This window comes from Vigna umbellata, chromosome 4 (genome assembly GCF_029865625.1).
Source record: "Vigna umbellata cultivar VRB3 chromosome 4, Vumbellata_1.0, whole genome shotgun sequence".
NCBI classification, from domain to species: domain Eukaryota; kingdom Viridiplantae; phylum Streptophyta; class Magnoliopsida; order Fabales; family Fabaceae; genus Vigna; species Vigna umbellata.
Genome location: NC_142168.1, coordinates 53,311,891 through 53,328,919, shown reverse-complemented (window position 1 = coordinate 53,328,919; position 17,029 = coordinate 53,311,891). Strand labels below are relative to the sequence as shown.

At 32.3% G+C, this 17,029-nt stretch overlaps 1 protein-coding gene across 1 annotated transcript; it reads right to left on the bottom strand.

Moving 5' to 3' along the window:
* Positions 1-8,704: 8,704 nt before the first annotated feature.
* LOC148200598 (histidinol-phosphate aminotransferase, chloroplastic-like) lies at positions 8,705-16,713 on the bottom strand. The gene is made up of 10 exons (XM_088113659.1): positions 16,556-16,713; positions 16,133-16,390; positions 15,561-15,644; positions 15,175-15,329; positions 14,962-15,059; positions 14,468-14,576; positions 13,840-13,997; positions 10,312-10,454; positions 9,919-10,059; positions 8,705-9,029 (listed from the first exon to the last, which is right to left on the bottom strand). Exons 2-10 carry the CDS (start codon positions 16,382-16,384, stop codon positions 8,898-8,900), a joined length of 1,272 nt encoding a protein of 423 aa, XP_087969785.1. The 5' UTR covers positions 16,385-16,390; positions 16,556-16,713; the 3' UTR covers positions 8,705-8,897.
* Positions 16,714-17,029: the final 316 nt, after the last annotated feature.

The following is a 17,029-nucleotide window of genomic DNA, read 5'->3' as shown; positions in this document are numbered from 1 at the left end:
TTCTCTCTACGAAATCTCACCCTTTCTCTTCTCCGATCTCTGTTAAGGCACCGTAGAAGCATTTCCGGCGTCAAGAGCTTCCAGATAAATCGTTTGGTTTGTGAAGCTGAGCTGGTAAGTCCTTCTCTTCACTCTGTCGTTCGTTTTCCTGGACATGCAAACCGAGTTCTGGTTTCATGTGTTGATCACCATTCTCCAAATGAGTGGTTCTGAGAGTGTTTTGGTTTTACTTGGTTTAGTTGGATAATTGTCAAACGTTGAGGGTAGAAGAACTGGTAGTGGTGAACTGTATTCTACCTTTGTGAACGTCCGGTCGCTCAGAGGTAAGGGAAGCTTATCTAATTTAATTGTATCTTCGCTTGTACGTTTGTTGATAATGAATGCATGTTGTTGAGTGGATGAATTTATTGAAGTATGATTGTTGATATGCTTGTTTGTATGAAATATGTTTTTTTACTATGATATGGAAGTTTGATCTTACGAAAATAGATGTTGAGAAATGAATTGATAAAAAGAATTTTAATATGAAATTTTCCTATGAAAGTGTACGTTCGTCACTGAACGGTCCTTGACCGTTCGGTTTATCTAGTGAACTTGGTTGGGATTGGATTCTTTCATTTGGGAAGAATCTTAGTTAAGGACGAACGTCTTCGTTTCGTAATACTGTGCATGAGCGTTCGGTCAAACATAGTTGCTTCTTGGTATTCGGTTATAAACTTAAGTATATATATATATATATATATATATATATATATATATATATATGTATTTGTATATTTTCGTTTGTTATTAAACACTACTCCAATAGTATCTTATTATATTTATCAATCTTTCTAATATAAGTTTAGTAGTGCTCGGTCTTACACCAAGCGCTCGTACTGAGTAGTGCTCGGTCTTACACTAAGCGCTCGTACTGAGTAGTGCTCGATCTTACACCAAGCGCTCGTACTCGTTTCTTTTATAATCTATCTTGATGAAAATAGCGTTCGTCCAACTTCAATAGAGTTTTCTCTCTACTATGCTCGGTCATTGACTGACATTCGGATTTCTGGATGTAAATTCAAATAAGTTAAGTATTTATAAGCGTACGGTTTAATTATGTGAATTCTTTTAAGTATTATTCTTTGAAGTGCCCATATTCATTGGTTTCAGCCTAGAGTCTTAGCACTTGGCATGGTGTTTGAGGTGTTCGGTTTGAGCTCTCAAGAGTCAGTTCATTTAATTGGCTCACTTTGTAAGTAATGTTCGTTCTAGTCGTTCTTGTGATATATAGTTGTACTCGGTTTCTTTCTCAACCTGACAGTAACCCTCTCGGTCTTAATCTATTCTGGAACTGGAGACCTCTCTGTCTCGTTCCAAGTGTTCGTTCTCGTTCTGAGTTAGGATTGAACGTTCGATATCTGTTGTCCTTAATAATTTTTGTACAAAGATGAAATGGAAATGATTGATAATGAAAGATGAAATTGAGATGATTGATAATGAAAGATGAAATTGAGATGATTGATGATGAAAGATGAAATTGAGATGATTGATAATGAAAGATGAAGAGAATATGATATGGATGAAATGTTTTGGATTATGGACGAGCGTTCCGGGGAGGAATGACTCATGAATGAATATTGAAATTGGTAAAGTATGAATGTGGGCATGCTAAGCTAGCAGTTCATCCTGATGTTCCGTGAGTACTCGTCCTCACTAGAGGAGGGTAGGTCATGTGTGGGAACGACAGGAGGTCCTAGTCCTTATGGTTAATTTGGACAGATAGGACTAACCTCGGGTGGCAACTGTTGAGGGTATCCCAGTTACTACATCACCCGGGTGCATGAACGTCGTAGCTACATAGATTTCATACAGTTCGAACAGTCAGTCTAGTATTAGGCTTTGTATGAACGAATGATGAATTCATCTTGTTTGGTTGATTGTGTGAAATATATGTTTATACATGAATTAAATTATATAAGCTTACCATATTCTCTGTCTTGTCATGTATTCTCGTTCGTTCGTCTTTGTCATTGTGATGATCACCCTGTGGGTGGGAGCAGAAGGAGAAGAGTTGCTGGAAGAAGCATTGGAAGAGGCGCTGGAAGAAGATAACTTAGTAGAGTTAGAAGTTAATACCGAGTAGTAGAACCGTTCGGTCAATAGTAGTCTGATAGTAAGGTGGTCGCTCGGTCACCTTTTTCCCTTTGCTTTTGTTTTGACCGTTCGGTATAGGCTTTTGTAAACCGTTCGGTCAGAATTACTTATGACGTTCGGATTTTAATTTTCTAGTCTTTTTGTAACATCGTTCGGCCTTAACTGTACGTCCTATCTTTTGAAACTGAGCTGTAATATTATTATATGTAATCATTTTATTATATAATTTTACATTGTATTTTTAGGATGTTACATCTATCTTTACAAAAGTTAAATAAACGTAATATAGGCACGTCTAATTTTAAATAAACATTTCCATGTATTTTTAATCAAGTCATATTCATTTTGTTTTTTCACTTTATTTTGCGCCTAATACATTAAAAGAAATTAAAGTTTTGATTTCATAAATTTTTTTAAAAAAATTATAAATAAAATAAAGAAGATAAATATTACTTTGTTAAAACATAAAATGGTACATGATTTATTCAAAACATGAAAAAAATGATATTTAAAGTTTATAGAAAGTGTGAGTATTATTTTAATTAAAAAATAATATTTGTCTTAAACTTAAAAGAAGTGACAATTCTTTTGGATAATATTTGAAGAAGTGAATAATTTTTTGCTCTAACTTTTTAGAAAAGTATGTATGAAAGAAGGCAATTAACTTTTTCAATGAGAGTGGCCATATTCCACTTCTTCATAATTCAATGATGTTGATATATTCTAAAGTTAATAAAGCAAAAAATCATATCAAGTAAAAAAAATAAAAACAGCAACCATTCACAGCCACAAATTTTCCATATGATAAATTGGGTGCTTAGCAAATCTATAAGATAAATTAGTTAGTAGCGGATAAATAATATTTTTTTGTATTAAAAATATTTAATAGAATTATTTGATACACTTCATAAATATAAAATAATGGAGACTTTATTATATAAATAAAATGTATGCTTTATATATTAAACTATATTATTATGTAATTATAATTTTATGTTTTCTAAAATATATTAATTTTTTTATCAAAAATTTAGTGCTTTTATTTGTTTGTTTAAAGTTACATATATTTTTAATTACACAAATAATTTTTTTAAATAAATTGAATTGTTATTTGTTTTAAGAAATTTAAACTTTTTTATCTCTGAATTTAAATTATGATTTTCAAAAATATTACTAATTATATAAAGTAATTAAAAAATAAAAATAAAAAATAGGGTTAATTTTTTTTTTCAAGTCGTTGTAAAAAATTACATTTTATCTTTGAACCAAATTATATATCTATTTTGTCCTTTCAAATTATAAAAGTAAGCTAAAATATCAGTTTCAATGACACATAAATATCATATTATAACTCGTAAGATAAACACGGTAACATCCCAAAATTATACAGTCATCAACTATATACTTAGAATAATCACATGTATCAATATGACAAAACAGTTTTAAAAGTAAAGGAAGCAAAGTTCATAAATGGCCGAACGGCCTTACATATATACATATGTTAACGAGCGTTCACAAAATAATGAGGACGAACGGTTTACAAAATCATTACCGAACGTCCAAATATTTACAAAGTCAAAAGGAGCGCTTGCTCACAACCGCTCGCTCTCCTAACTACAAAAACTAAACTAACCGAACGCCTCACTGTTCGGCCTTCACCTCAACCTCTACGAGATTCTCCTCAGCTAGGATTTCCTCTTCAAGGGTTTGCTCCAGTGAAGCATCTCCTTCTGCTCACATCCACACGGATGATCATTGCAAGGACAAGACGGATATACATATACAGACAACACAATGGAAAAATGCAAGGGTAAGCTTATTGAATTTAATTCAAGTTAAACATACATTTCATACATATCAAACACATCAAATAAATCACAGTACATACATTCAATTCATACATTATCTCCATCCAAATCCTGATACTAGACCGACCGTCCAGACTGTATGAATCCTGTGTAGCTAAGGCGTTCGTGCACACAGGTGGGTTAACTGGAATGCTCATCAGTCACCACCTGAGGTTAGTCTGTTCTGTCCAAGTTACAGTTATGGACTAGACCTCCTGCCATTCCCACGCATGACATACTCCTCTCTACTTGAGAACGAGCACTCACGGAATATCAGGATGAACCACCATCTAAGCTTACCACGTTCATACTTACAAATCTCAATTTCCATTCAAGAGTCGTTCCTCCCTGGAACGCTCGTTCAAAAACCACAATCACAATTTCAACTCTTATAGTGTTCGCACATCTTAATTCTTCCTCTTAAATACATTTTCATTCTTTGTTTCACTTGCATAAAAAGACGAACGTTCACTCCCCTTCATAACGAGGACGAACGTCAAGAACGAGACTGAAGAAACTTCTTTTCCGAAGGGATAAAGTTGACTCATCTTTCATGACGAACGTTATTAAAATTTGAATCAGTTAAATGAACTGATTCTAGAACAATTTAATTTATACTTAGAATGATTCAAGATTTCAGATTCACTTCAACTGAACGAAGATAAAAATACGAGTACTAAATGTACTAAGTATCATTTAGTTGGAATAACCGCTTGCCAGTAAATAACCGAACGCGGTACGCAAATTTATTGAAGTTTAGGACGAACGTGATTTTGAGTTTATGGACGAACGCTATTACAATTTAGGACGAACGTTATGAAAATTCAAGACGAACGCTATTTCCGCTCGTTGATAATGACGGAAAGAACGAGCGTTCGGTCTAAGACCGAGCGCCACTTAGGACGTACGCTTTTAGGTCGAGGCTATTCTCAGATTCAAAATCATAGAAATTTGGGATTTATATAGGATGAGATACTTAAAGTTTATGTCTTAATAATTTGACTAAGAGTTCAAAGGTATATTTTCAGGCTTCTCACATTCTCATACAGCACTCATGATGTCTACGTTTGGCCGAACGCTCAAACGTAAAGCTATATATATAAGAGAGCGTTCGTCCTCCACGAGAATTCTTTTCAAATGAAAGGATTCAGCTTTTTCAGAAAAGTTACAGAGAATACCGAACGGTCAAGGACCGTTCGATAACGAACGTTTGTTATCATACAAATCTCATTTTCAATTTCTCACTTACAGTAAACTCATTTTCCAGTATAACTTTCATACATTTAATTAAGCATATCATAGCAAAATCTACAATTTTCATGCATCATCTCATCATACAGTTCACATTTCAGTTTAATCCAACCATAGAACATTTCATCATTTCCATACAATCAATTCAAGATCAAATTCATACACCAAAAATCCACTTATCATAAATCATACTTCATTCAACACATAACGCACATGCAGTACAGAAAATCACAAGAATTAAACTTAATAAGCTTCCCTTACTCGGATTGTGCGTTCGTTCTTCAGAAGGAAAACCAGATTCCAGTACACTCTTCTACCCTTAACGTTCAACCCAAAACTTCTTAAACTAAAATTACAGAAAACCAATATTGGTTCAGAGAAGGTACATGCAATTCAGAATGAGGCTTGCATGATGATAATGAAGATTAGTTAAGGACGTGAAACTTACCCGTTTCAGAATCCAAAACCGTTCGGTTTGATGGAAAGCTCAGGACGTCTGGATCTCTTCTACGGTCTCTGAAATTTGATCGGAGAAGAAGAAAGGGAGTTATGGCAGAGAGAAGATGGAGGTTCTAGAGAGAAGGCAGAGAATTTGAAAATCAAGAGTTTGAGGAAGAAGACGAAGTGTGCAGAAGAGTGGGAAGAGTGTTTTTCGGAAAAATTAATTTCTCCCCCCACGTAGGACGAACGTCCATTCGCCTGCTACCACTTGGATTCCACTAACGTTTTCGAATGTTCCAAAGCGACACTTGGCAGTTGCATGCAGAGTGAGTGTGAGTGTGTGTTAATGGAGGTGCACGTGTGGCGAGGTGCATTTATGGAAGCAGAGAGGTGAATTATCACCAAATTAATGAGACGTGACAAACACTTTATATTTATTGAAAAAAAATGTTTTTAATAATTTTGGCATAGTATATAGAAAAGAAATAGATATATATTTAGTTTAAAAATAAAATATAATGTTTAAAAATAATTTGGGGAAAATATATTTAACTATTAAAATATAAGAGACAATAATGAAAGAAAAGTATATAAGTTATTAGAAAGTAAAAATCAATTAAATAATTTGTACCTTGAAACGTCTAAAAGGAACTATTTTAAGCTGTGTAATTATAATTATAAAAGTCACATGATTTAATTAAATCATGATTTTATTACAAAAGACTTTGTCCATGATACATATGGTTTAGTGAAATACAAAATAACAAATTACAAAGAAATACAATGAAAAAGTTCAATAAAAGAGAAGTTCAAACAAAACAAAAGATAGACAACAAAAGAGAAGATAAACAATAACAATAAATTATAATATATCACTAAGTTCAACACTTTAAATAATTAATATTATTAAATTATAAATAATAATTAATATTATTAAATTATAAAGAGGTTCACAACATATGTACTCAACATTTATCTTATAAATTGCTTTTGTGTTGCTAAAACTCTTGCTTATAAAATACCTAATAAGTAACTTATATCTTTGCTCTTTTTCTTTAAACAAGTGAAGTTAAATACAAAGTTGAATAAATTACTTTCTTTCCTCTAATCAAAGCTTAAATTTCATTACTTTTGAACTTTTAAAAAGCACTCTTTGAGTGTAATAATCCAAAGTTCATTCATTTAGGGATTTAATTTATTGGTGGAACTATATTTATCTGTTTGAAGACAAAACCTAAAAATAGATAGAAAAAATTATTGCAATATTAATTTCCTGATAGAATCTCATGTTGGCAACAATTCTTCCATCACTCATTCATTTAAGGAAAATGATACTTGAACAACCATTTTTGACAACATTTAGACACGCGCACACGTGTCAAAATCTGAGTGGTCCAGTTGGAAAAATTAAATGAAAATGGACCACTCAGATTTTGACACGTGTGCGCGTGTCTAAATGTTGTCAAAAATGGTTGTTCAAGTGTCATTTTCCTTCATTTAATACTAGTACATCCTTCCAATAATTCTTTTCATAAATCTCAATTAATTAATTAATTAATCATATTGTTCTCAGTCTGACATGTAAACTTTAATTTTTGTCTCTCTAATTTTAAAATACAGTATTTTTGGTCCTTTTAGCATCATTTAATTTTTTTTCTTTCAATTTAAAGAATTAGATGTACTACATTTCAAAATTTGAGGACTAGAAATGAATTTTTTATATTTAAGAGGAAGTGAGAAAATATTTTAGACTTAATTAATTTTTCAGGATTACATACCTTAATCAATTTAGTTTTTAACATTTAAGATATTAACATTGGTAAAAGAAACACTTAAAATAATTAATGCTAATAAATTTTGTATTAAATAAGATAAATGATTTTATTAAAAAATTTAAAAGATTAGAAACATTTTAAATTAATTTTATAAACCTAGTCAAATACGGCATCTATATTAGAGATAAGAGTATTACATAATTATGAAATTAATAACAAAGTTTTGTGACATTACTTTTCCATCCTAATTCTTTAGTCCTTATTTTTAACATTTTACTTTTTACATTTTGAACATTGAGTTATGTTTTTGGAAACGTTTTGATCATTTTTGGAATCCACTGGGTAACTTTTTTTTTCTAAACAATTAATTCAGAGTGTTCTGAGTCCTTTTAGAAAAGTAAATTAAGAAAAATAAATAAATTTGACTTCTTCATAAGATAAAATTGGCAAATTTTAAATTAAAAAAAATTATAAAAGGACTTTTATAAATCAGTTAGCTTATAAATTAATTTTAACTTAAAAAAACATTAATTTCATTTTTTTTTGGTAAAAAAAATTTATGAAAAAAAACTTGTTCAAACATATTTAAACTCCAATGAGTAGTTCTTCACTTTTTTCTTATTAAGAAAGATAAAAATCTGACGTATCTCTATTTGAGTGAAGTATAGTTTAAATAAGTATATTTAATTATAAAAAATTCAACCTAAGAAATGGCTTCTCTAAGCATTTTAGTAAAGATTTAGCTTAATTTTGTATTAGAAAAGTAGTTTAAAAGAAGATATTTTCATAAGTTGTGGTGAGCCTAATTATGTATTAGTATAAAACATTATACTTGTAGTTTAAAAACAATCAGTTTGAAATATATAGTTTACACTTTAGAATGATCATTCAAAAATGTAAATTTTTGTATTTCAAATTGTTCATTTCACAATTTTCTCATTATCCCACAATGTTTTTCTTTTAAATTTTATAATGGTCATTCCAAAATACATACTTTTTCCAACATGACCATTCCATAACTGAATGCATATTGTTTATACTCTCGAATGATCATCAAAACTACTTTAATATTTCAGAATAACCCTTAGGAAATTCAGTGCAAATTATTTATAATCAATAATCATTTTGGAACTAAATACATATCATTTATGTTTTTAAATGATCATTCTTAAATCTATTCTAATTTGTATAAATACATCATTCAAGGAAGATTCTGAAATATAAAACATACATTCAAAAATAGACATTTTAAAATATAAAAACATCAAAATCAGTATCTATATATGAAAGGCTTAGCAGAGAAACAACACATAAAACTCAACAAAGAATCTGAACTCGATACAATAGCATGTCTGACATCAGAACAATGGTTATTAACTAATGTGAGTTCAGCCAATTACCCTTCTGCATTACTTGTTACAGTGTTTATTTCATTAAAACTTTGCTCCTACGACAATTTCTTGAGACACTTCATAAGTGCATTTGTTTGTTCAGGCTTACCAACAGTTACACGAACGTACCCTTTCAGCTCTTTCTTGTCGTAGTGACGAATCATCACACCCATTTGTGCGAGCTCCTCCTATGTACATAAAAATAATGTCTCAGTTGGCAACAAAATTTGTAATTGGTGTTTGAAAACAGTTGAAACAAAAGGCTTTTACATTCTTCAATATGGGATGAAATTCTTGTTAAATAACTAGAGTCTCAACCTAGCCTCTTTATGTTTAGACAAGATTCTCTATGAAGACTACGAGAAAAGAATAACAAGAAAATCTTAACATTATTTGAAGCTAAATTTTGTTTTTAACTTGTGCACGAGTTAACTTTAGTTTATTGAGACATTTTGTTTTTTTCTTATAACTTTCTTCCTAAAAGTGGTTATGCAAACATGGGTCCAAACAGGTCCTAGATGTTTGTTTAAGATTAAAAAAAAAAGTGATTTTAGTATAAGATAATTTAGTGGCTAGTTTCTTCTTAAAAAAAGCAGAGAATTTGATTCATGTTTGTTTACAATCACAAAAACATTCTTAAAAGAAATAGTTGATTTTACGTGAAGTTGTTTCAACTAGCTTTTGATCTCATAAACAGATTTCTGATTCGTCTGCTAAAATGTAGATTTTTCAGGATGATTAAACTCTTGGTGACATCCACTTCACTGCATGGAGCGTATTTATAAAATTGTCTTTTGGATGCCACTTCTCATGATTGAATGAATAAACACAATAAAAAGCATGCCAGTTATACAGGAAGAAGGGTTATTTCATCAACATCAGAAAACCACAGGTAGCAAAAATCATTAATAAAATAATTATTCTTCTCAACAGAAGCGATGTCTTTCAAATCAAAATACCAAACTGACATGAAGTATCAAAATTTGCACCAAACAAAAATTGTACCGAACATTTACAAGAAAAAAAATAATCCAAGGAAAAAGTTTATATCTACAGAGATAAGGAAAGGAAGATTACCTTTATCTTTTTTGCGTCCTTTCCAGATGTAACCTCACAAAGAATGAAATTAGAATGGCTTGGAAATGGCCGAAGGAATGGAACTTCCTTCAAAAGGTCATAAAGCCTCCCTCTTTCTATCAGCAAAGCATTTTTTACGTTCTGTATGTTAAGACTGACACGTTAGCTTTCATTTGTCTTGAGAATAATAACATGTAATAAAAGATGCAGGTACTTTAATATTTTGCATATCTTGGAATTGCACCCAGTATGCTTATACATGTGACATTGCTGGACACAATTGTGTTAAGGACTATTAAACTCCTATAACAACTTTCAATACCCCAAATGAACTAGTGGATAACCAATTAACATAACATACATGTGTTATGTGCAAAGGTACAAAAGAAAAACCTCTAGATAAGTAGGATTTTGCAGTGCTGCACAGGCAGAAATTTCAGCAGCAACAGATACATTATATGGCTGCTTTGCTCTCCAAAGATACTCAATTATACTCAAAGGAAAAGCTCCGTATCCTACTCGAAGTCCAGCTAAACCTGAGACAATTTGAAAATTAAGAATTTGAAAGGTTTACATCATTAGAAACAGGACCGCAAGTTAAAAAGTAACTAACTATCAGTAACAGGACATATTAATTCAACAAACATATGAAAACTCAGTATCTAATCCATAAACTGAAAATTTAGAAAGAAAAATTGATTTGTAGAGTGGTGCTGTTGGTTATTCAGCTTTGCTCCTAAGAATTGAGGTCTACAAAACATTTACTAACTGAAAGTCATCCAGGTCCATCATAAACATTCTGCTTCCCGTTCCAATCCTATATCCTACTACATAGATAAATACAACTCCTTTGGCTCTCCTTCACTCCAAGCAGTGTCATAAAGAGCTTCTACCCAATCTTCTTTGATTTCAAGATCTTCAACTGACATGTTTTAAGATAATTTCCAGCTGTGATTCAATCCAGTGTGTTCCAAGTAGTTTTTGAACACTGTTACCAATCGCCCATTACCATCTCATCAATTTGACAAAGTTCAAACATTTATTTTGACATCTGTGACTTTTTTCAACATCTCTTGCCATTGTCCGCTAGTCACAATTTTCGGCTACATTTCCAACCATCCCCTGTCAGATCTAGATTGGTCCTATCAGGCCAGCCCAAGCAGAGTTCACACATGAACAATACCCAGCTGCAGTATTTGCCATGTGCGGCAGTATACCATGGCTATGCTTCAGCTGATCTCTCCATTGCCAGATTTGTGCAGCCCTCCTGTCCCAAATCTACACATGGTTTGTCAATTTCTGGCTTGTGTCCCCTTTCTCATGTTTTTTTGCCACAGTTTGGTACCTTTTATTCTCTCTCCTTGTTGACCTTGCCCTCTTTGGTTCAAATCGTTCAGTGTGGGATTGCAGAGGAATCAACCCTAGCCCCATGACTTTCCCAGAAAAATCAGCCTGGCCTCAACATGGCTAAGAAGCTCAAAGCTCAGAAAGCTGCAGCGAGCAGGGTATTAGAATATATGAAAATATCTTATAACTTAAAATTTCCTAAATTATCTATTGGGATTAGTTTGCTATATGGAAGAAAATATTGCAAATCTGGAAAGAATGGAGGAGATGTACAACCTTCAGCAACTAAGGCATCAAGAGTTACTTGATCTTCAAGTCGCTCAACATGACCACCTTTGTGATCTTATTTCTGATCTAGATGATAGACTTACTAATATTGAGAGTCATTTAGATGAAGAGTATGATGATTCCTCAAGTGAGGAATTCTAAGTTTGTAACCTTAGTTAACAGATTAATAAAATTATGCTTTTTAAATTTAACAGTCTCTTTGCCTTTACTTCTCATATTGAGGGGGAGCTCCTATCTAGGGGGAGTTTCACTATTTTTTTTATTATGATCAAAAAGGGGATATCTAGGGGGAGTTTCACTATTTTTTTATTATGATCAAAAAGGGGAGAAGCAGGATACATGTTAAGAACATTATGATATTATCACTTATCACTCTAATGTCTTTTGGTTCTGTCTAAGTTGTAATCATGCAAGTATTAACAAAAAGCTGCAAACAAGAATTCTTTATCATCATCAAAACGGGAGAGATTGTTACCGATAAACTAGTGCAAAGGTTAGAAGGATTTTGATGATGAAGTACACAAAGAATTGAAGAAGCACTTACATGCCTGGATGATTAACTGTTAAAGCTTTTTGATTGTATTTAGATTGTAGTAGCTATAGTCATTTGAATTGTAATCTCAAACAGTCTTGCTACTCTTTTATTTTAGAATGTTCACTAGAATAATCGATTATCATTTGGGATAATCGATTATCCAAGGAAACATCAGGAAACACTTTGATTAGCAGATAATTGATTATTACTTGAGATAATCGATTATCCCCAAAAAACAAGAATTGTTAAGGTTCGCAGATAATCGATAATCACTTGGAATAATCGATTATCACAGAGAAAAACTTTTTATGATGGTCTTAGATAATTGATTATCACTTGGGATAATCGATTAACACTGGCAGTTAGAAGCTGACTTAAACTTCTAACTCTTAAGCTTCTAACCTTTGCTTGAACCTTGGTCGATAAATACTATATTCCAAAACCCTTAATGGGTTACTTAAATTGTTAGAGAGCTAGAGCTTTGTCTAAAAATCTCTTAGTGTTTAAGAAAGCTTGAGTTCTTGGTGCTTGTAGAAGGAAGGGCTCTTACTTAGTGTGTCTAAGTTGGTGGAGCTTATCTACCCAGCAAAGTCAAGCAGCTCATTCTTTTTTGTGTCAAAAGAAGGTGTTGGTCATCTCTTATTTGTTAAGAGAGATGGTTTTTGATCTTACTTGTTATTCTATTATTGTAACTTGTTTACTTATTTTAGTTGATAAGTTAATCTCTCTTTTAGAGTGATTAGCAACTAGACGTAGGATCTTTTGATCTGAACCAGTATAAAAATAACTTGTGCAAGCTTCTCTTCCCTACTCTTTATCATTTACTTGCTTTTGCTTAAAGTTATTTTTCAGATTCTTTAAAGAAAATTTTAAAGTGAAAATTTGCTAAAAAGGAAACAATTTTTAAAACGAACAAATTCACTCCCTCTTGGTTTTGTCTACACTTTCCGCTGTACGGTTTCTACAGTTTACACCTACTTATAGCATAATTTGACTATATCTCCAGTCACTTTCCCTAATTAATATTAGGATTATGCACAAATCAACACAATATAATATACCAATTTTGTTTCATTTATGTCTCTTCCCCCTCTACACCTAAAAACTCCTAATTTCAATAATCATCAAACACCCCCTTATTTGTTGCTACTATGCGCTTTCTTTGTCAAAATAGTGGTGCCAAGTCAATTTACTACTATACACTACTAAGATCAAACATTCAACGTAAAATTCAGTGGTTGAATATCTGCTACTGGTGGTATAGCACTATAGCAGTCTGGACCCACGTTGATCCATTACCACACAACGGCTTCACATTGCAGATTCCATGAAAATTGCAATCACAGTCACAATGGGTGTCATATTTAACTGAAATTGCTATTATGATTCATTGACCTTGTCCCCCACCATTTCTTCTATAGTAACTTTAGCAGATAAAACTTTCACGTATACATATTATTGATTGTCAAATTTAACAAAAAAACCACCAGGCTCTAACCCTTATCATAATTCTCTATAACAAAAAGAAACCACAGAGATTATATTGCTTATAATAAAATAAAGAACAATATAATAACCTCAAATTTTTAACTAAAAAAATGCATGTCTTAGAATGCACACAAGAAGCCTGAAAAAAAAGTTTTATTAGAGTTTTGATCAGATCACATAAGGGAACTGGTTTTACAATAAAAAATGTTAACACTCAAAGTTTAATTGTGTAAACTTGGGAAAGAAAAAAATTAGTAAAATACCAGCTCTTTTGCTAAATGTCCGAAGAACAATCAAATTCTCATGTTTCTTCACCCAACTCATCCTCGATTCAATTGCCGAAAACTCAATGTATGCTTCATCCAATATCACCAATATGGGAAGGTCAAGTATTTTTAAGAGAACATCATCATCAATTATACTGCCACGAAATTGTTAGATTAAGATCCATATAAATAATACCTACCATAAGCAAACAAAGGAAACTCAAATTTCAAGCATATTAATGATAACAATCATCTCCAGTCTTACTATATCCTGATTTTGTATTGTTGATGAAAAAGAAATATACTGCCTTCATTGTGGTACAACTTCTAATAGGACATTATAATATTGTACACTACTTTTGTTTTTGGTCAGCCAAAACATAAGTACATTATATCCAGACGTACAAGGGGCACCCACAAACGACACTACAAGTGCCTATTAAACTATAAAATAATAGGGAAGAACGGACTGGACAAAAGCACAACTGAAAAGAAAAGTGCACAAGGAACTCCAGTAAATTCGAAGAAGAACAAATTAACTGAAAAGGAAAGCACTACCACAATACTACTTTTGGCACCTAATTCAAACTATTCACTTTGACGTAAGAAGATAATCGACAGTTACCTCCCATCTGGATTATTTGGAGATGTCAAAAATATGCATTTGGGCTTCTCTTTTTTAACAACTTCTGTGATCTGTTCAACATTCAAGCTGAAGTCTGGCTTCCTAGGAACTGCAGTTTAAATAATGCAGATGGTTATGCACATCTGACATGGCATAATAAGAAAAGGTCAAAACACAGTAAGAAAATCATATACTGCTGGGAAGACAGGGAATAATAAAAAATAAATAAAAGGGATGAATCAACAATAAAACCAAAGATCATTTTATTAGAAAAAGTCTAACAAAACAATAATGTAACTATGATCATGATACAAACAATTTTATCTGACGAGACTGAATAGCAAAATATCTATGATTGATTTCGTGAGAAAGAAACCCCTTTATTGTCTAAGGTTCAATCAGTTTTACAGAAATCAGTTTCTCATTTGACATGTATAAAACGATGCCTTAAAATAATACATTTTGAAGCTGTCTCTAGATAATGTTATTCCTACCTTTGATAACAAGTGCTCCATTTACTGCAGCATCAAATTCATACATTGTGAAGGTTGGAGGACAGTCCAAAATCTTGTCCCCAGGATCAAGCACGCAACTGTAGTATACAAGAGAACCATGTATGATGATGATTGTCATACCTGTTACGAAAACTAGCATAAATAGAAAAAGAATTTGAGGCTTATCTAAAACAGAAAGGTATTGGTTCTAACCGCATTATCAAATCAATAAGCTCATCTGCACCACATCCCACAAGAATATATTCAGCTTCAAGTCCAGAATCTTCGGCAAGGGCCGCACGCAATCTGCGGCTCTCTGGATCAGGATAGACATATGGGAACTTTATGGATCCTAGGGCTTCCATAACCTGTCAAACCTCTGATAGTCAACTCAAGTGTAATAAAGGGTGTAAGGTTCAGCAATTTGCTTCCATACATTTGAACATAGCTTAGAAAATATTCAAAGCGTAAAAACTGAAAGATAATATTACAATCAATCCCCATGACATTGTTAAACATCATATTACCATATAATCATTTTCCACTTTTACACAATAATTTGAAAATTTCAGACATTAACAAATATAATAAAAACTCACCTCTGGAGGGGGACCATAAGGATTTTCATTAGCATCTAACTTGACAATATCCTCAGGCTTCCGTCCAAGACGAGCAGATAAAACCTACAACAGAAAGCCTCCTTTGTAACTAACTTACATAGTGGTGGAACAATTTTCCCAACCAAAAGACAAGTGCTGTGGCCAGGGGTTCATGAGAAATGTTATAAAAATTAGTGCCAAATGCCAAACTACCCGTATCTTAACGACAACCAGAGACAAAATTAAAGTTAAAAAACTAGCAATTTGAGTGTAAAGCGCTTGCAAGCAAGCAATCAACCCCTCTCACAGAATAGAAATAATATTATGGACCAAGAATCAATAATGCCACAAGGTACAAGAAGAAACAAACATTTATCTTCAATTTTGAAGTAACAACTACAAAAGTACGTTACCAGAGCTAAACAAACAGTAGATATGAAACAAATGACAATACCAAATTCTTGACAAGAAAATTCAAATATTAGCCGGAAAAATACGGAAAACTAAACATAGTTGGAATTGTTACGAAGAACCAACAAAATCAAAAGGAGTTGACTTTTGAAGACACAAACCTCAAAGGGCAAAATTGGCTGATAAGGAGACAACTTTCTCAGATGCTCTCTGATGAAGGAGTCACCTGTCACCTGCAGAGGACCATTGTTGACTTGCTCCACAGGAATGGTAGAAGCCATTGCCACAAACTTCCTCTGATTCCCCTTAAATGAACAAATGGGTTTTGGAGGTAACCCCACCTGCTGCTTCAAATTTGTATTGGACTTTACCCAGCACAAAGCAGCTGAGTTGTAGAAATCAATCACACCCATTAAAACCTACACACAAATAAGTAAATAGATATAATCAATAAATGAAAAGGATTCAAAATGACCCAATTAGAATAGCATATGAGAAAGAAGGAAGAAAAGGAGAGCATGACATGATTGTAACAGAAACAAAAAGGGAAGAAAAAAAAAAGAGATACGAAGTTAGGGACATACCCTGCACACAACGGGCAAATGGGGAACTTGGCAGAGGTTGCTGTAGACGCCAACAATTTAGAATTGAAACTGAAATTTACTCTGAAGAAGACAAAGGTAAACCCTACAGATCCACATAATGCAGAAAGAAAGACAAAACCCAAAAAAAAAAAAAACAAAAACAAAAAACACAGTTTAATGTATTGTTTACTAAAGTGGTGTAACAATTTTTATCTCCATTACAACACAGTAACATATTTATCATTAAACATTATATTTTAACAACATATTCGTCATTCATAATAATTATTTGGTTTAGTTAAATTTTAAGTTATGATAAATTTGATTACGTCTTTAATAGATTTTTGTGATTTATTAAATATTTAATAAAAAAGAAACATCGAAACTCAGTACGTCAAAAAGAGAGAGTGAGTTAGAGAAAAGAGAAAGCCTCGGCGAGGAAAGGGACTTAAGGAGTGAAGAAGTTTGCAGCGA

What these genes read in the sequence shown, in the direction of transcription:
- LOC148200598 (XM_088113659.1), bottom strand. Translation starts at nt 16,384, where the DNA reads ATGGGTGTGATTGATTTCTACAACTCAGCTGCTTTGTGCTGGGTAAAG. An exon ending in CTTATGGTCCCCCTCCAGAG is followed by an intron (nt 15,330 to 15,560) that starts GTGAGTTTTTAT and finishes GAGGTTTGACAG; the next exon opens with GTTATGGAAGCCCTAGGATC. An exon ending in AGGACGCAAAAAAGATAAAG is followed by an intron (nt 9,030 to 9,918) that starts GTAATCTTCCTT and finishes TTATGTACATAG; the next exon opens with GAGGAGCTCGCACAAATGGG.